General features: G+C 37.1%; 2 protein-coding genes across 2 annotated transcripts; both read right to left on the bottom strand.

Moving 5' to 3' along the window:
- Nucleotides 1-369: 369 nt before the first annotated feature.
- On the bottom strand, nt 370-11,413 carry Eph (Eph receptor tyrosine kinase). Its single transcript, XM_076134276.1, has one exon. It carries the CDS (start codon nt 11,063-11,065, stop codon nt 8,027-8,029), a length of 3,039 nt encoding a protein of 1,012 aa, XP_075990391.1. The 5' UTR covers nt 11,066-11,413; the 3' UTR covers nt 370-8,026.
- A 3,093-nt stretch (nt 11,414-14,506) lies between these two features.
- Reg-2 (Rhythmically expressed gene 2) lies at nt 14,507-18,864 on the bottom strand. The gene has a single exon (XM_076134798.1). The coding sequence runs from the start codon at nt 18,676-18,678 to the stop codon at nt 17,947-17,949; it is 732 nt and encodes a 243-aa protein (XP_075990913.1). The 5' UTR covers nt 18,679-18,864; the 3' UTR covers nt 14,507-17,946.
- Between the last annotated feature and the right edge of the window lie 1,746 nt (nt 18,865-20,610).

A 20,610-nucleotide genomic window follows, 5' to 3' on the forward strand; every position in this document is an offset into this window, starting at 1 on the left:
CATACCTAATACAATTGGATTTAAGTATATTGTGAATATAATTTGCACAGGCAGTTCGTTAGATTGATAACTATCTAGATTAAAATAAAATAGGCTGGAATTCTAGGTTTTGGTGTCAAAACATGACTTGCATCAACATCTGCTTGTCTTAGCCTTTATCTTCCCTGTTTTAATTCTCAAGTAATTTAAGATTAATATTCTGAATAAAAACTGCATAGTAGTAAAACATCAATTTTAAGTAATTCCTCTGCAATCAAAAGCCTTAATTAACAAAAATAGCTTCATATAGTTTCAAGGTAAAACAGGTGAGGTAAGCACATACACATGAGCATTATGAGTAACATGAAGAGGTAATAAATAAAAAACACGTTGTAAATATCAATAGTTTATTACATAAATTATAGCCAAGCTTACATTTTCATTGTTTCTCTCACCTATACTGAGTCGTAGTAAAGATTTAAACTGCTCTAATTTATTACTATCTCTGTATACCAGAAAGTGCGACCTTTAAAATATAATCGCGCCGCGTTCACGGACAACGGCCGCACTCTCGTTTAATCTATATAAAAAGAATACTTATAAATAAATTCTAACATCACTCTATGTATTACATTAATTAGGCTATGATTGGTGTTTCTACGGTTCCTATTCCAATTGCTGTTTGATCAAAATTAAAACTATTATTGCGTAGGCAATTTTATACTAATTAATCCGTTATTATTATGGCTCAGGAGCTTATCACATTGTTGGGCTGTTCATCTTGCAGGTGTGCGCTGGGATTCATATACTATTATAAAAATATTTGATAAATATTACTGGTTTTATATTGTCTATTATTTCTCTTAACTAATATCTCGACTACATCTAAGTTGGTGTTATAAGATTGTACTGAATACCGGATGATATCACTGCACCGGTGTTTCAATATTTGAACATTCATGTTAGGCCCGTGGCCTGGGTATTTCACTCACATTGGTGTTTACAACCTGGACTTATATACTTAACTATCTAAATTGTGCTTTATGAGCTCTTGCATACAATCTAATAACATCATTTCATCTAATAAATGTTCTTTATAGAACTTTTATAGACCAAATATTGCTATGATTGCAAGAGGAGTATGTTTATGTCTATTGGCTAATGTATTGCTATAGAATGTTATTTAAGGCAGTGTTATTTCGGCAAAAACTATAGTGATACTACAGGAAAACTATTAAAGCTACTTTGAAAATAAGTTCCTGATATTTTTTCCTCAATCGTTTAACTTGCTGTGTTATAAGAGCACATAAAAATCAATTATAAAGAAACATTAAAATGTATTTATAATTCAATTCACAATGAGTAGTTATTATTGTGTTTAATTCTCATTGATAAGTTGTTTCACTTAATCAATAACTAATATAATATAATTATTTGGCTGTGACAAAATATTTTTGTACTTTACTAAGTAAAGATATTATTTTTGTGATTATTTGAAGTGCAATGATTTATTTTCGGTTATGTAATTGCAATGTTTGTCTTGTGCTGTGGTACAACAGTGCAATGAGTGTAGATTAAAACTGTTTATGTGCCTCAAGAAAAGAGTATTGGAAGGAACTTTTCAGGAGCTGTAAAGAGTTTGACAGTGCTTTTATAATAGAAAACGTACGTAATTATTAAATATATAAATAAATATTTCACTTCTATGTTGAAAACCGCGACTTTATAAAGTAAATCTAGCGTTTTTACTAATTGTAGAGATATCCCAGCGCACAGCCGCAAGAGAACTGTGTGTGAGTTGACAAGATGGCGCGGGTGGTCCTGAGCGTCGTCGCGGCGCCGCCCTCACTGTCTAACAGAGGCTATGTACTTAGTTATTGCTTTCGTGAATACAGTATTATCGGATACAATATACATCTTATTACGTTAATTAGATTCGTTTCACACAATCCAAACGGCGAATAACTACACTAACGACATCTATCATTCGCCGTCTGCATCATTCGGTTTGCGTTAAAAAAGTTAGATGAAAATTCAACTTTTAAATACTGGACATAATTTGTGTTTGTTGTATCTGTCCAATGTATCAAAACTCTTATAATATTCTCATTTATACTAGCTAATTCTTTAAGTTTAGTAAATAAACATTATTTTAACGATTATTACTATTGAATGTTCGGTTTGGTGTTATGGTTAGAGCGGCGGTGCTGGCACGTGGCCACTTGGCCACTGATCTCATCTGATCTCACCTGATCTCATCTGATCCCAGGCGGGACAGGTGACACGGGGTGACACGTGACAACAGCGCCACAAGTAAATATTTCATTCATGAATTTTTGAAACCCACGCTATACTTATGTTAATTATTGCTATTACTACAATCGATGGCAAATTATAACATCAGCTGTTTTGTGTAAAAGACTTGCAAGATGTTATCGTTGCCGTAAAAAAACTGGAATATATAATAATTGTGTAAATATTTTTAAGGAATGTCAAAAATTCATGAACGTACACTAGCATTATCTATAAAATATTATTACTATTTTTAATTGGTGTGATTCGTGGCATGAAGGCGTTTCTAGTTTATGTCTACTATAAATACATAAGATCACAGCAAAGTGGGAATAATGAACACGGTCTGTCATTGAAGAGTCGACATTGATTACATGCGAACTAATCACAAGGGAACAACAGACACGGGACAGACGTACCGGTACACTTTACACATATAGGGTGCATTTCCACGGAAGCAGAGTACAGCGGACTGCGAATCGACCAATGATACTGAGTGGAGATTTCGCGGTTCCGACCAGCTTCAGTGAAAATACCCCCTTACAAGCATGTGTCGCTACACACGCCCTGTCACACATGACACAATACATATGTGTAACATACAAGTTCAGTACGACATAACAGTGAAATACAACTAGACTTTAGAACATTGGAAGGTAGGACTAAGACAATAAGATCCATTTAAAAAGTCATTTGTTTAAGTAGCGAGACGGAGGTGGTGTGTGTGAGTGTGGTTCGTGAACCGAAAGTTATATTTTGAGTGAGGTCGCGATCTTGCTTTGAACTTATCTATCACTTAGCACTCAAACTCATTATTACGCCAGACGCAGGATCAAAGTATCCCTATCTGCGTCTATATTTGTACAAAATTAAATTCGACTTGAACTTCACATTTCTGTCTGAATGCATTCATGTAAAACTTGAGAACAATGTAAATAATGATATTATCAACTAAATAAATGTGTGTTGTCAAACAAAATACTCTGGAAGACATGTTGGCGACTGTTTTTGTGTTAAGTACCTTCCAAAATTCGGTTTTATGACAAATAATATACAAACAATGCTGCTCGTTATATAACATATAGAGACAAGAGACGAATAATAACTATTCATAAATAAATTTTCGCTATAATCAAAATATGCTTGGGCAAGACTTTTCAAAGATTAATAAATAAAATATAATATATTAATGTTGTGTAATAATTACATATTCGCCTCTTGTATACACAGAAACAAGTTCGCACATACTGGCTGAGTGCATAATCAAATAATTTGTGCGCGAGCCTTATTTTAAAAGAGATCCTGTTTATTTTAAAAAATACAATAATATAGCTGTTCGAGTGTAATAATAAACTAATACTGATAAACATAGAAAACATTAACTAAGTACACGCATATAACTACTTATAAAATAAAATCTCGGTTGAAATACCCTGTTATATGGCAACAAGTAAGTTCCTGATAAAAAAGAAAATATTAAGGCCTGTTTCACCACTTTTTGTGCCTATCAGACAACTTGTCAAATGGAATTCTAACAGCTGTTTTCAAAAATTCGTTGTCACTATATTTAGCAAGCAGGTTATATGGTCTCTACCAACCCCTATTAGAAGAAGGCGTGATTTTATGTATGTATATTATCTGTCATTAACATGGATAGATAAAACTGGCGCATAGATTGTCACTTACAATACTCAGAAGTAAAATATGAAAAAACGTTGCAGTAAAATAAAGTGATTATAAAAATGATAGGGTGTGTGGGCAATAATAGAAGTAAACTCGTACATATGACCGTAATGAGGGTAATGACAGCCCGCGGGCGAACACACACTAATTATGCACATGTACCTTTTACACAGAAAACCGACTACGACATACAATGTCTATGTTTTATTATCTGTGACAAATATCGTGCTTGCGATATAAATGTCGACCTAAATTCTAAATATAAAAAAAAATACATTAATTTTATTTTGTGTGTAATTTTTTTCACTTTGTCTGTCGGCCAGGTTATCCTATAATTATCCAGAAGCTGTAAAAGTGACCCTTAGAGCCAGTTTCACAGTTTATATTTGAGTGTCAGATAACCTAACTGTTAACGCGATAACTAATGTATAAAAATAACTGACTAAATTCCTTTTGATAAGCTATCTGAGAGATATCTAGAAGTTGTGAACAGGGCCTTAAGCTTGCATTAACACTGACTAACTAATTCAACTTAAAGGTTGTCCACCAGTCAAGACAAAAGACGATGACAAATAAAATCTTTTGAGAGGTTATAATTAATTCTAAAAACAAATGCGATTTTAATTGATAACTGGACGACTGAAAGCACTAAGCCTTACATTCTGCATTGGCTTTGAGTCAGAAGTCAGAACTAACACAAGATATTGTCGTTAAAGCAAGAGACGGATGTTGAGATTACAATAAATATAAGCAAGTCTAAGCTCTACGAAGACGAATAACTCGTGTACGCTCGACGCTATGCAATATCTGCTGCTATACACGCAATAACTTCGTATGCAATTTCCAATGACACCTTATTAAATTACAAAATTCCCGGAAAATCATATTACTAAACTCGAGAGCGCGAAAACCTAAATATATAACACGGAATCTCAACTTCCCACGATACGAAAAATTTAATATCGGCTACCAATAAGCGACGAATTCGAAATGCAATAGCTGCATTTAAATATGAGAAATATCTTATTTTCACGTCAATAAACATCAGTTCCGAGGCGAGGCGCGAGTCTCGAAGCAACTGCCTGTTCGACGCACAAACACGATCAAATTGCCAAGACTTAGGAGATAAGCCCCGCCAACGAGAGGATATTGCTATCGACGACGCAAGCCTTTGCAAATTGACGAGGAAATTCATAGCATGAATTAAAATTGAATTAAAGTAGAGTAGTTGGCGGGTACAACCGCTGCAAACAATAATAATTGTCGTAAGTTTTCTCACACAGAACTAAAAAACGGACAAACAGCTGGTCTAATAACGAACTCGTTTTAAGCCTAATTTAACACCTAACAGTCAAGTCCTAAGTTCAATAATGAGCTTATGTAATCCAACTAAAAAAACAAGTATCTACAGAGCGAGATACAGGCAGTATTACAAAGACTAGCTCAGGCCGGAAAAATGCTATTTAGAATCGGCACGCGATGCAAACAGGTCCGACTACCTGACCTTACCCGCGCATTTCGTAAAAAAGTAAAATAAAAAAACCACGTTATTAAACTTAAGTTTCAAATAATTTGCATAAAGGATCCCAAACTTGTTGCCGTTGCTTCGTGCGAATAAAATGACAAAAGAATGTAATTTTCGTTAATGGCAAGAAATTGGCAGCGGCCATTTTGTTTATATTAAATAATTGTTGGCTGCAGTTACATGTTGCTATTACATACAACATTTTGTTAAAATAAAATTAAATAAAAGGAATAAGAAGTAAATCAAACTTAAATATAACTAAAGATTTGAGCGCATTTGAGATATTTGAGAAACTCAGTCATGGATCATTAATATTCATTAGACTATTTGTATAAGGCTCGCACACAAATCGCGGATGCAAGTGTTGATGTAAAACAACGCATTCAGCTAATATGCACAAAACAATCTACAATACTGATAAACATATACGTTTCCTAATCAAAACTGCTTCAACACTATTCAAATATCAAATTACCGATGCAAATTTACAATGAAATGGTCAATTGAGCAATTTTGATGATCGTTAATGGGTATAAACACAAGAGCCGCATACAAAACATTATTCTGTATAAAAGTATGAAATCAATCCTTAGTTATAATTACAAATAAACATATCGTCGGCGGAACGCTCTGCGGGGCTACATTCATTAAATGAGTGCACTTTGTAGCTGCCAAAGTAATTAGTACAGAATCTCTCCGCGTCCCTTCATTATGAATAAATGCAGATGAGCGTTGGAAACATGAAACCAGCTCGCGGCGGCGACTCGCGCTGCCGTTGTCTATAAAACTGCTTCAACAGATCAGACACTGAGCGGAGTGAGAGTAGTGTCAGCACTGTCAGCACACTCTAGGCGCTCTACTCACAGCCGCGCAGTTCGTTCCGCGGACTCTTATAAACTGTTGGTATTGTGACGTCAAACACGCTCAGCTAGTCACAGTCGCATAGCATACCATCTATATAATCGCATCGCATCACAAGCTGGAAGCAAAGCCTTAAAACTATATTGGCATTTCAATAGGTACACTTATGAACTGATTTGTTAAAAAAATATAAAAGAAATTAACACTAGCATTGTTAAAATTTACAGGCAGTGTTGGACCAAGAGTACACCACTGACCAATACTATGTTGAACATACAACAATGACACCGTTGCTGATATTATTCTAGGTAATCTCAATTACTGATAATGTTTCATCGAGAAGGATATAAAAACCTGAACCAAGTCACTAAGTGATTCACTGACATGAGTCAGTCACAGTACATTACCAAAGTGATTATATTTTGCCAAATGTTCAATATAATGATTGCTCAGCTTGTGTAGTTCTCTTACCGAACTGATCACAAAATAATTCTATTAAAATATATAAAAAATTTCGAGTTACATATTAAAGCAAAATTTTAACACTAAATTATTCAGCCTTATATACATGTGATGTAAAAGGGAATACGTACAAACTAAAATGCGTATTTGTGTCGTTCTATTATAACTTAGTTAAGTACTTCAGTTCAATCACAATGTTTGAGGTTCAGCATAACACATAAACAACACATTCTGAGTATTTCAGCGTGTCACAATAGGTTTAGCATTGATGTTATTGAAACCTAGTGTGGCCACAGTGGCTGACTGTTTGGCTAATGTTTACATCAATCATCATCAATATACAATAAATATGCTGAAACAGACAGCATCAATGTTAATCCTATCACATATGAGACACACAATGTTCAAAGCACATTTATACAATTTCCTCAATTAAAAATCTCGTGAATATACACATAATATTCTTCCAAAAGATTACAGAAAAATTGGCTAGCTACAATTTAGATATATCTTATTTTTTACAAAAAACATTTTCCCCTGAAATCTATAATTGTGTACTCATTGCTGTTTTCAAACTGTATATTCTGTCATGTTAAAGGAAACTTATACAATAAGCTTCAAAAGCGTAAAGAGAATGTATCAAAGTGTATAAGTACATAAATAAAACCATGACATATACATCAGTCTACATAAACAAAGTCATGTATGTCACATCACCTACGTCACTGGCAGACTGGCCAGTAAATAACTTAAAACAACATTATCACCATAATTAATGAATTTTCATTAAATAAATTCAATATCATAATAAATTTTATTAGCCCTGTCAATAAGATAAATTTTCAATAATTAAAATAAATCAAAGAATATTGAATAATTCGTTGTACTGTACTCTATGTGACGGTAATCTAAAGCTTCACAACTGGATGTTACTGTTCAGTAAGAGTCTAGAAATTAGGCCGGCGTATATCCGTAGCTGCCACTCAACTTGTATCACTAAACAAATACAACAGTATCATTAAAATAGTAAAAAAAAAGAAATATAAACAGCACAATAAAATAGATAAACTTCCTTAACATCACTATGAAAAGAAGTCCTCTTTTACTCCTATATCTAAACTCTATGGCAGTTTTTTAGAAAAATATACAAAATGCATCATTTGTTATTATTAAAGATCACTGTTAAGGTTGGTGCACGTCGAGATCAAGTCACACTGGGTCCACTCACACGAGGAAGCCGTAGGGGCCGCTGCCGCGGATCTGAGCGCGCATGCTCTGCACACTGTTCATTATCTTTTTCTGGTGACCGACGAGCGTGACGCCGAGCGAGGCGAGCTGGTGCACCGTCAGGTCCACAACCGCGTCCATGTCCGTGATGCCCGCCGCGCGGAACTTCTCGATGTACCGCGACATCTTGATGCACTCCAACCACTCCTCCACCGACGAGAACTGGATCAGGTCGGGCGTGTCGCCCGCCAGCGGATCCGCCGACCGGTTCTGTGCTATTTTCCTCAGGGTGTCGGGACAGCGGATGAGCTTATCTAGCGTCTTCACGATGCTAGCGAACGTAGGACGGTGCGTGCGTTCCTTTTGCCAGCAGTCGAGCATCAGCTGGTAGACTGCTTCGGGGCAGTCCATTGGCGCCGGTAGGCGATATCCTTTCTCTATAGACTTGATCACATCTTGGTTGCTCCAGTTCCAGTACGGTCGCTCGCCGAAACTCATGACCTCCCAACACACGATCCCCATGGACCACACGTCACTAGCCGAGGTGAACTTCCTGAACGCGATGGCTTCAGGTGCAGTCCATCGCACAGGTATCTTTCCGCCCCGCGTTGTGTACGCGCCGTCAGCAGTCGACTCGATCTCTCGCGAAAGACCGAAGTCTGCAATTTTGCACACTAGCTGTGAATTAACGAGCACATTGCGGGCGGCGAGGTCACGGTGGATGTAGTTCATTTCGGAGAGGTATTGCATACCGGTAGCGATACCGCGGAGCATCCCCACTAACTGCACTACGCGGAACTTGCCATCATTAGCTCTGAGGAATGTGTCTAGAGATCCGTTTTCCATAAATTCAGTGATAATCATTATGGGGTTGCATTTAGTAACAACACCTTGTAAGAAAATTACGTTGGGGTGTTCAAACTGTCCCATTATCGAAGCTTCAGCGAGGAAATCTCGTCTGGCTCGTTCTGTAGAGCCAGGCTTTAGAGTTTTGATAGCAACATCGATCTCTTGTCCGCAACTGGCTGGTAGCTTCAGTTTTCCACGACACACATCTCCAAATTCACCCCCGCCTATTATAGCTTCAATTGTAATGCATGAAGCGTCAATTTCGCGCGCGAACTCTCTCACTGCTTGGTTGGGGTCCTCGTAGGTGTGGGGGTCGATGTAAGTCCTCGAGCCGGTGCCCGCGAACAACGGCGTGGTTGCGTTGCTGCTCGTCTTGGCAGGTCGTTCTGGACCCGTGTAAACTTCACCATTTCTGTAGTTAAGTGCATTACAATCACTCGGTTGTTTTTTGTCGCATTCGTCATCGGTGCGAGAGCGTAAAAATAGCACAGTGGCTATAATAGCGACCACAGATAAAACGACAACAGCGACCATTACTCCAGCAACTAGTCGTACTTGCGCTCCTTCCTCTTCGCCCACAAATGTGGTCTCAAGCACTGACCCAGTGCGTGCATACACTATGCCACTGAACTCTCCCCAACCACGCTTCATTTTGGCTCTTACTCTTATGCCATATTCTGTGTCCCTCTTCAGGCCTGTGATAGTTACATGAGGATCTTTAGAGATTTTTAATGTGGCATTAGCATTCTTCTCCAAGTTGTCTTTAGGGAAACACTTGACTTCATAGCTTTCTATAGTGTCATCAGGATCAGTCAAGTCTATTGGTGGTGGGTTCCAGGCCAATGACAATTTGTCACTCTCCACACTAAGAACACGCAGTTTTGAGACAACACTCACTACAGATGCTTCTGTGACAGCAGTTATCTCAACTTTCTTTGGTTCTTCACCTGTCAGTTCAGTCACACCATTTTCAGCAAAGACTTGAAACTTATATTCTGTAACTGGATCCAAACCCATGACAATGACTCTAGTGTTGTTCAAGCCAGTAGCTGCCGGTCTGTACTCAGCACTGAGACCACAGTTGGAACAAAATACTCTGTATGTGATATCATTACGGCCCCCAGTCTTATGAGGTGGCTGCCATGCCAGAGATATTGAGAATTGATCAGCAAATGTAACTGTAAGGTTGACAGGGGCCGATGGTGGTTGAGTGCAAGGTACATTCTTAGGGTCTTTCTTGGCTCTATAGAATCCAGGAACACATTTACATTCAGCTGCTGCATACGCTGTGGACTCTGAATAATCAGGGCAGGTCACACAAGGATCATCACCTGTGTGGGATTTAAATTTTCCAGGTGGGCACTCATTGCAAACTTGACTATTGAGATCAGATTCGAATCCAGCTCGACATTTGCATGACCCACTGGGGAGAGTCCACTTGCCATCACCCTTGCATAAATATACAGGAGGTGCCTCACCTGGTGCAGTCTCTGCATTCTCCACACAAGTCCCATTAGCCTGTTCAATCACAGTCACTTCACGTCCAGTGGGTGTGGCCGGGAATCTGGCAAAGTTCACAGTAACTTCCGGACAAGTTATGTAGTACACTTTCACAGCCAGAATTGATATGCAGGCACCCTGATCTCTGAATGCGAAGTACACTCCTCTCTTAGTGACAGCTATACTTTTAACTTCAGTGTTAATATCCACCTCAGAGTTAGTGTTGAACCGGCCCTCGCCAGCTGCAATGCGCCCCACCAGTTTGTAGCTCTCAGGCTCCCATGGCGGCTGCTCGCGGGTCGCGACGTCAAACTCGTAGTACAGCAAACTGAAGGTCTCCTTGCAACTGAGTGCATTTCCAGGGAACAGTGAGCAGTCCCTGATAGTGAATTTGATCTCGATGTAGATCCGGTTGGCGTTCCTCCGCTCGATGAACGGCGTCCAGAGCCAGTTGTTGACGTTGTGGTGCGCTACGTCGCAGACCACGTACGAGCGCCAGTTGATTTGCTTCTCAAAGTTAGTGTAGGACTCCTCGAGCCAGCCGGGTGTGCTGGCCTGCGCGCCATAGGGGAACCTCGTCCAGCCGAGCGTCGCCTCGTTGGTGGTGTCGAGCAGCAGCACCTGCTCGCCGCGCACGCACAGCGCCGTCACCACCGCGGCCGCCGCCACCGCTAGCGACCACATCATCTCCTCCACATAGTACACACGTCAGCTCCAAACAACGCTCTGCACGCTACTGACGCTCAATCTAGACGATCACACTACATAATGCACCTTACAGTAATCACATTACGTTCAACACTTCACTTCGTAGATAAAGGATGGCTCGGTCATTTTCTCTTTGCTGCGATGTATTCAGAGTGGTCCGGAATTTGATGCGTTGTGTGGACGTTTTAAGACTACAACGAAGACGCCAAAAGCTTCTGTTGACGTGTTGGACGATGTTAGAACACAAATAACACTATTCTGTGTGAGGATTCCGCATTTTTAATTTATATTGATCCCGTATTACACAGATGAGACACACTTGACATGGACGCGCAGCAGTTTTGTGTATTGCCATACCAGAAAAATAACATTAAAAATGCATTTTAGAAAGTACCTTAGAATGTAATGTCACACACAATAGTCAGTAACTACTAAAAGTCAATTTACGTTCTATAGCATGTAAGGTATTGCATGAAATAAGGATTTAGTTGTTTATTTTCTAACCTAATACTAATCGAAAAACTAGTTTCTTTAAATGTATTACGTGAGATAATTATTTTCTTTTTGTATATTCCCACGTGGGTTACTTTAGCTTATACTTTGTAAGGTCACCAGTTATTTTAGTTTATTCGTAAATAAAGGTAATTTCAGGTAAATATTTTGATTAAATTAACTTTTGTATTTAAAGCAATAAAGTAGGTGATATCTACTGCAGTTGAAAATGTAAAGTGCGCAATGTTGCTTTAGATAAGTACCACTGCACCGTGCCCACAGCACACAGCAGCATGTAGACATATAATGTTGTCTAGTTACTAGTCTTAGGTTTGCATTGTGGAAGCCTAGATAATTGGAAAAATATTTACTTGGTAGGTAGGTATTTACCTACTACCTAAAAGATAGTACTTATAATACTAGGATACTATCTACCCTTAAAGACACTTATCAAACCATTTTCACTTTGCATTCATTGTTGAGTTCATTCTCGTCGTGTAATTATTCTTCATACCACAACGCCAGTCATCAACATATCTTATTCTGATTATGAGATAAAGCTTAGCCTCTTCTTTTCTATTGCAGTCTCAAAATGAATTAATAACAAGGTAGGTAGGTACCTCGGTGAAATCTAGTTACAATACTTACGTATCATGTCGGGGTATATTACCTTTTATATGACGACTTTGTTTCTCCTCAGCAACCAGTTCTTAGCCGTTCAGTAGAAGATTTATTATTATTATACCTACATCCTTAGAGCAGCACCCAACGGTTCCTTCAAGAAAACAGGTATATAACTAAAGTAAATTAAGCTTCTATTATAAGCTTAGGCCACTCTAACGCTTAGGTAATAAGTACACTTTAAAAATATCGTATTATATAAGAATATATGAGTTAAACAAGAAGAGTAAAACATATATTATTTGTTCTCTCTAGTTACTTATCCACCCAATAGATGGCAGCACTCGTGTAGCAATGTAAAATATTTTTTTATTAGCTTGAACAACAATAACATAGATCACCTCAGTTAGTAGTTGTAAAGCTGCTATTAACAGTAAGCTTATTAAAATATGGCCTACGAATACCTAATCCTGTGTAAAAAATAGTGTTAGGTATTTAAACGTTTTTCGATTGAAGACGCTTGAAGGCTTTTGTTATGGCTTACTGATAGACTACAGCTGGGCATGTTTGGAGAGAGTAAGCAACCTCCCAGCAATATTATGTCCTCGTTAAATGCTATTTAATTTACTAACCATAGACTGAGGGCAACAGCTGTGCTACGTATGGCTAGCTCCTCAATTTCACCTATTGTGAAATCATCACCTTTTTAGTTTTCCTATGGACAGTAATAAAAACATTGATAAATTTTCATATATCTATCTAAAACACATTCCAGTAAAAAGTCATTTTAAAAGTGATTTTATGATAATTGCATAGGGGACTCCTAAGAAAGACCTGCACAGGTGTTCGGTACTTAGTACTTGTAAGCGGCGGTCCTGTATAGCAAGATGTATGGATATGAATGAAGCAAACAAAAGTAGGTATTTACTTTTACCTGTCCCTAAAAAAGGCGTGATTTTATTTATGTGCTTTAAAATGATTTAGAACTTGAGGAAACCTGCGAAAATCTGAATCGTATCAAGCCTACAAGCTAGTTTAGGTATAAGTAGGTACTTATTTATAGGTAATTTATTTATGTTATGACCTAAGTGGGTTTGGTAATGTTGATTAGCAGACCCTTATCAATTAACTAATCCTTGGCGATTGAAAAGAGTGGCTGTGAGTTTCTCGCTAGCTCTTCTCATAAGGCTCTACCCCCTTTCCGAGCTGGTGGTAGATTCAGTAATTGTAACGACTATCATAAGTGTCAATATTTAAGTCTGTGCACTGGGGGTATACATTCAGTTTGCTTTACATGGGTTTGAGTTCTATGGCGACGATATAAACTATGCTGTCATTGTAGTAGTGTCTTCGGGCCAGTGGAATACTTGTTGATATTCGATGCCGGCACAGGTAGATGCACAGATCAGCCAATGTCAGCTGCCCCTTCTGAAATTGAGAACAATCATAAATTACTTTCTTGTATTTAATATGTTGTGTATGTACATTTTAATAATAGAATTCAAATCTACCATTATGACTAGTGTTACTATTAGTTATTTAAATATCATTGCTGCTCTCAACACTGCTAAGCACTAAAATTAATTGAATTTAATCTTAAACATATATGGCCAATGGCCATAATAAAGTATGGATCCCAATTTACTGAGAATATAAAATTGTAGTGGAAAGTGTATGTGGTAATATATCTTACATATCAATAAAAATAGTATAAGGTCATAGGGAAAAATATGTTTTTAATTACCTGTTGAAAGCCAATGTGGTAACGTTGTCTAGTTAAATGCTCGAACATCTTTACTTGTCCTCCATGATCTAAGAGTCTGGACAAAATTTAGTTTTAACATGTTATAATTTATACATATTTGCTGCTTATTAAGCCAGCCTAGCCTAGAAGGCTGAATAACTGTGTTTATTATATTCCAACAACTTAGTAGGGAGCCTTGTATGCAAGGTTTGCAGTTAGCAAAGGTGAACAAAAGAATTTAAAATACCAGTGACCCATGGTAGCCAGTCAGTCACTTTTTTAAATACACAGAATTGTTCATTATAATCTAGTTAATCTATGTTCAAGCTGAGGCTCTCTGTTAAGTTTTCCAACTATAATGAACATGTCTACTGTGTTTCAAGTGACAGAATATTCCCAGTTGTCCCCTCTTACACTGTCCCCCAGGGTGACAACTGGGAATTCCCAGTTGTCACACCGGGGTGACAGCGTAGAGGGGACAACTGAGATTATACCAAGCAGACAGATAGTATGTAAAATGTATTAATAATATTTAGTTAGTTGAAAAAATGAAATAAACAGCATTAGGATAATAGACACAAGTTTAATAAATATTCAGGATATTACAATGGTAATAATACCTTAAACTAAAGTATATAGGGTTTGATACCCATTGACTATAACAAATAATAATGTAACAAATGTACTAAGAAAATTGACTCAACAATACAACTCAACAGTTTTGATAAAGAAAAGTGACTGACAAATGACAATATAATATTGATTTAGTTTATATTAACTAGCGTGGTGGATTCAAGGCCTCACCCTTCCCTTATTATGGGAGGAGACCCTTGCCCAGCAGTGGGACATTAATAGGTTAAAATTTATTTTATTTTTAACTAAATTATTGTTGTATGACTAACATAATAGTGTATGACAAGATTTATGGATGTGAATGAGGCAAGGGAAGTTTGTAAGGAACCAACCAAATGGCATTCTTTGGTCTCTGGCTACCCCTTTGAAGACATGGTGTGATATTATGTGTGTATCATGATGTTTCAGGCTGGAGTAGTGCCCTTGCCTCTTATTATAAAGGGCCAACAATATTAGTATTATTTGCCAGGTGTTTGTTTTACAAAAAGTATAAAATAGATAGGTACTGAAGTGAAACTCATCATAAACAGCAAATAAGAAACACAATAAATTTCGTAAAATACATACTGTCTTATTATTAAAAGCTGTGTGAGCAATTAAGTTTGTTTTTCACACTTATCCAGTTTCAAATTTGATTGAAGATCAACATTTAGTAGTTGTTTGTTTGTTTGTTTGTCGTATGGTTAGTGGTCAACCTAGTGTCAAAGTTGTTCAAGCCGCCCGAAAGGCCTTTGACGTGGCTTAACGACTGTTATCTTAGTAGACAACAACCGGGACCGACTTTTAACGTGCCCTCCGAAGCACGGAGACGCCCAGTTCAAATACCACTATGCGGTCACCCATCTATAGAATGACCGCGCCAATAGTTGCTTAACCCACAGATCGTTTACCGACCGGTGAGCGCAACTGGCTATGGGCGCCTCCATTGCCTCCTCCATTTAGTAGTAAGATGGTAAATTAACATCATATAGCCATATTATATGTAATTTACATTAATAAAGTCACTTTTCAATATCAAAGTTAAAAACAAACTAGGAACTATAATACTCACAGCAGAAAACACTATTAAACACATAATTCAGTATTATAGTGTCACTAAATGACTAATAACAATAAAATTGACTACTTTTTACGTTACACACTGAGCAGAATATTTCAACAAATTATTGTATAAACTAATTAAAATTTAATAAAGGCCTTACTATAATCAATGAAAACGAATATTGAACGAAATCTCGTTTACTTATTAACACAATTCTAATAATTAAAGTCGGTTGAACTATGGTTCAATAATATAAGTCATATTTATTTGATACTACCTACTCAGTGACAAAATAGAATAGAGAAAGGTCATAAACAAACACATTCGTTATTTAACAAAATTTCGTTTTCACCAACCATAGTAGTCCCTGAGCTGAGAATACATTTGAGTTTTTATATAAACAACAAGAACTACACTGTTTATTTAGACATTTAGAGCAATTGCAGAACACAAACTATAATCGCAAAATAACTATGTGTTCTCTCCGGGCAATCAAGACCAGTGTGATTAGGAGTTGATATGGAAATCATTCAGATAGATCATGATCACAAGGCTAGCCTTTCTTCCAATTATGTTGGAGTTAGCTTCCAGTCTCACTGGGTGTAGCTGAACACCAGTATTTAACATAGCAACTGTCTATTGGAACTCCCAAAACACAGTTACCTGGGTTTTAAGCTAGGATATAGATTTGCATGGCTGTTCTTACTTGGCCTTGAGCTCCTCCAATCACGTGTTTTTGAATGTATTATTTATAGCTATTTATCTCAAGCTCTTGAGTATGAAAGACTATCTTTTGAGTGGTTTTGTCAAGTGTTAAAGCTACACTTTGATATGGCTGTACCGTTTATAACTGGAAATGACCATTGACTTTGGTGAAACAATGACACTGAAGCACATACATAGATGAGTGGCCAAGTAACAGTGTTGTTGGCTTTAACAGTTGCTTGTAAAGTGGAAGTGGTAGGGCTTGTTATAAAACACTTTTCTATAAATCTGTTACAAATTGTTGTGGGTACCAATCCCACCACACAAATATTTGTTTTCTATTAGCAGGATGAGCACAAGTATCTATTCTGAGTTTGGTTGCATAAGTATGTATTTAGAAGTACATAAATGCTTATGTTTGTCAGTTATCTGACTGCCATAGTACAAGTTCTGCATAGCTTGAAATCAGTTAATTACGTCATAGGTTTGTTAAAACCATTTGGCAATGAAAAAGACAGGCCAGGCATATATAACCAGCTCCTCTTGTTGTTATAAATAAATGTTTTCATTTTTAATTGATGAATGTGTGTTGTCTGTATGTATGTACTATTGATATCCATCTGACTTTTGAGGTACAGATATGTATGCAATTGTGAATCAACAGCCTAATTCATTTCTTTTAGGGTTACCTACCTACTCTTGATATCCATGTGACTTTTGTGGTACACATATGTATGCAATTGTGGATCAACAGCCTAACTCATTTCTTTTAGGGTTACCTACCTACTCTTGATATCCATGTGACTTTTGAGGTACACATATGTATGCAATTGTGAATCAACAGCCTAATTCATTTCTTTTAGTTACCTACCTACTCTTGATATCCATGTGACTTTTGTGGTACACATATGTATGCAATTGTGGATCAACAGCCTAACTCATTTCTTTTAGGGTTACCTACCTACTCTTGATATCCATGTGACTTTTGAGGTACACATATGTATGCAATTGTGAATCAACAGCCTAATTCATTTCTTTTAGTTACCTACCTACTCTTGATATCCATGTGACTTTTGTGGTACACATATGTATGCAATTGTGGATCAACAGCCTAACTCATTTCTTTTAGGGAACAGTGAAGCTGTGTTCTTCAAATGGCTCTAATGATAGATAACATTATATTAATCTAATATTACCAACAGTGTTTAAGTTAGTTATAAGTAAGAACTAGACTGAAATATATCTCGCCATTGCTAAGAAATGCTGCTTAAAAATGTGTTATAATAATGAGCAACAGATATAACAGATGCATTGTTCAGTATATCATTGTGATGATTTGTGTAACCAAGTGGTGAACTAGTCACCTGCAATAATTTTTGTATGGCACTAATAGTAAAATAATGAATATAACTGCTCCTATATGAACTCAATCTATTACTCATGTTCCACATATTTCATGGTCAATTCAGCGACCATGTTGTTTGAGCTGAAGACAATAACCATAAACTAAATACAGAAAGTTGTCACTCACTCTGCTGCATGGCAACATCTTCACAAACTCTCCATCCAATTAACCTACTAAGTAAAACAAGGAAAGGAATATTTTCAGCAGCCGCTTACACATTACAGGCTCAGTTTGTCCTGCCCTATAGTGGCATATAAATCTTCTAAACTATTGAACACATGCTGAGGTGCTGGTGGTGTCTCAGTTGTTATTTTAGAGTTGATCAGTACCGCATGCCATCCGGCCGCCCTCGCTCCCTGGTAATCCCTGTCATAGTCATCCCCAATGTGAAGCGCTTCCGCAGGCTTCAAATCATGCTTACACATCTCAATCGCTCTCTTGAAAATCCTCTCATCAGGCTTGCTGTAACCAATTTCATATGATGTTAAAACAAAATCAAAATACTTGAACAAGCCGACGTTCTGTAATATGTCATTGAGCCGCGGGTCAAAGTTAGATATCACTCCCAGCGATATGTTCTGTTTTTTCAAATGACTCAAAAGTATGTCGCCGCCCTGAGCGACACACCAACATTTGTCAGTTTTAAATTCATTGATCAGTTTATTAGCGATGCAGTTTATGTCGGCATTCGCAGGTAGATTGTCTACAAGAGTCATTCTCACCACCTCCGTCCACCATTGCTCCCAAGCTATCGACGTTTTACCGAAATTAGGGTGCTTCTCCCACATGACTTCGAAGTTGTCCTTCAATTTCATTTTAACTTCGTTCTCCGTACCTTTATATCCATAGTCTTTTGCTATGACCGTGTAAAACTGCCAAGGAGGCATCCTGAACTTCAGCAGGGTGTTTGTAACGTCGAATGTTATTAATTTAATATTTCGTAAACTCATTTTTGTATTTAACTAGAACAGCTTCAGATGCATCCGATATTGATCTCGGTTTGGAGTTTTGTAAGAACAATTTTCAATGAGCGAGGAAATAAAAAAAAATATAAAAGAAAAGCAGCAAAACGTATGAATCTTTTACTATTTACATTTCACTCACAGGCACAGACCATGATAGTCGCAATTAAATGAACTGACAGATGACAGAACTTGAGACTACCTACTGACATTTGGTTTACAACTTTTTTTTACTTTTGTCTTTGCTGGTGCAGGCTAGGGAAGTATTCCCAATCAACCTTATTTTCCTGCTATAAAGCCAAAAATATAAATATTAGAATTACGTTATAACTTCAAGTCGAAGCCATGTCGTAGTTAGTGTCGCATTTATATTTTTTTGTGACCGGAGGCTGGTCTCTCTGCTTTAACATTATCGTAGGTAGGTACCTATAGAACTTTTATAATTAGAATCCGAAGCCACGTCCGGCGTCCTCATGAGGTCGCACCATTTTATTAGTATAACTTAAGACCAAAGGTATTTCGAAAGTCAAAAAAAAAAAGAAAATAAAGATTGCACAATCTACGACAAAAAATACATACCTTCCTTTATTAGGTATTTAGATATTTATTACCTGTCAACATAAACGATAAACAGGTTTGGAAAAAATTGTCTCCTGGAAATACCCAAAAATGTTATAAGATATGTGGATCGGAAGATCGCCTGTTAATGCAGCAGTAGGCGTAAGTAGAGCGAAAACTTCGAGTTATAAGCCGAATTAATTTGATTAAATGCGCAGATTATTTGAGAACGAAGAACGACGATGATGTTTATAGTTACTATTTATTTGTCGATTATTTGTGGTAAAACAATGTGCACCGTACAGTCCTACAATACGCACTGCCATCTTTTACTTGATTACGAACGGCGATGTTGAAATTGTTGCTAACACTTATTATGTAGGCGTTAGGAGTCATTATTGACTCGGATAATGAGTCACACCAGCACATCAAAAGTATGACTATTAAACATACTGCATTTAATTTGTGTACTTATGCTGATAATAATAGTTTTTGTTTTATCAAAATCGGGCCAAAATTACCGAAGTTACAGCGTTATAAAGTTTCACTGCTTTTTTAAATTTGCGTTGCTTCGCGCGCTATGCGCTGACGTCACGTTGCAACATTCGCAACGTTCGACTGCGGGTGATGCGGAGTTTTGATTTGAGAAGTGATTTGCATTTAATATTTAAAGAGTCTGAGTATGTGTTATAAATTTAATCATCGTGTTTTTTGTAATATAAGCCTCCACTAAGATATCCTCGATCTCGATCGCCACGCACACAATCATCAACTAGACCCAGGTAAACAAAGTTGAACGCGTATACTATTAATAATATTTTTGTGTGTAGTTAACAATTAAATTGAAAGTTTGTACAACTGGCATTACAAATAATGAGTGTTACGTACCTACCAAGTGTAAATTTGGAAAACATAGTTTTAAAATAATATTATAAAAAACAAATTGTCACCCCTGCCTCTGACTTTAGTCAGGTTGATGGCTATCATATGTACGCATGAATCTACTCTGTAGGTAGTCTTATATGATTGGGTGTGTAATGAGAACTTTTAATTAAACTAACATTTTGATTTTGATATTATTAGATTGATTAAACATGGGTTCTTTTTTCAAAACAAAAAACCAACGCCAACTCAACCGCCGCGCTCGGCTCGCCGCCGCCTGTGAGGTCATTGAATAGTGCAGTCAATTAAGCTTAAATTAGGTAAGAATCTCGGAATTCGAGATACCCAGCTGTAAGTCTGTAGATACTCGTATATTGACACCCTAAAAGTTGTCTCAAAACCTACATATGGTAGGGTGTACGCAACTATAAAATTTCAAGGTCCAAAGTCCCAAAAACCGGTTTTTTGAGCTTTTTTTGT

This window comes from Anticarsia gemmatalis, chromosome Z, assembly GCF_050436995.1.
Source record: "Anticarsia gemmatalis isolate Benzon Research Colony breed Stoneville strain chromosome Z, ilAntGemm2 primary, whole genome shotgun sequence".
NCBI lineage: Eukaryota > Metazoa > Arthropoda > Insecta > Lepidoptera > Erebidae > Anticarsia > Anticarsia gemmatalis.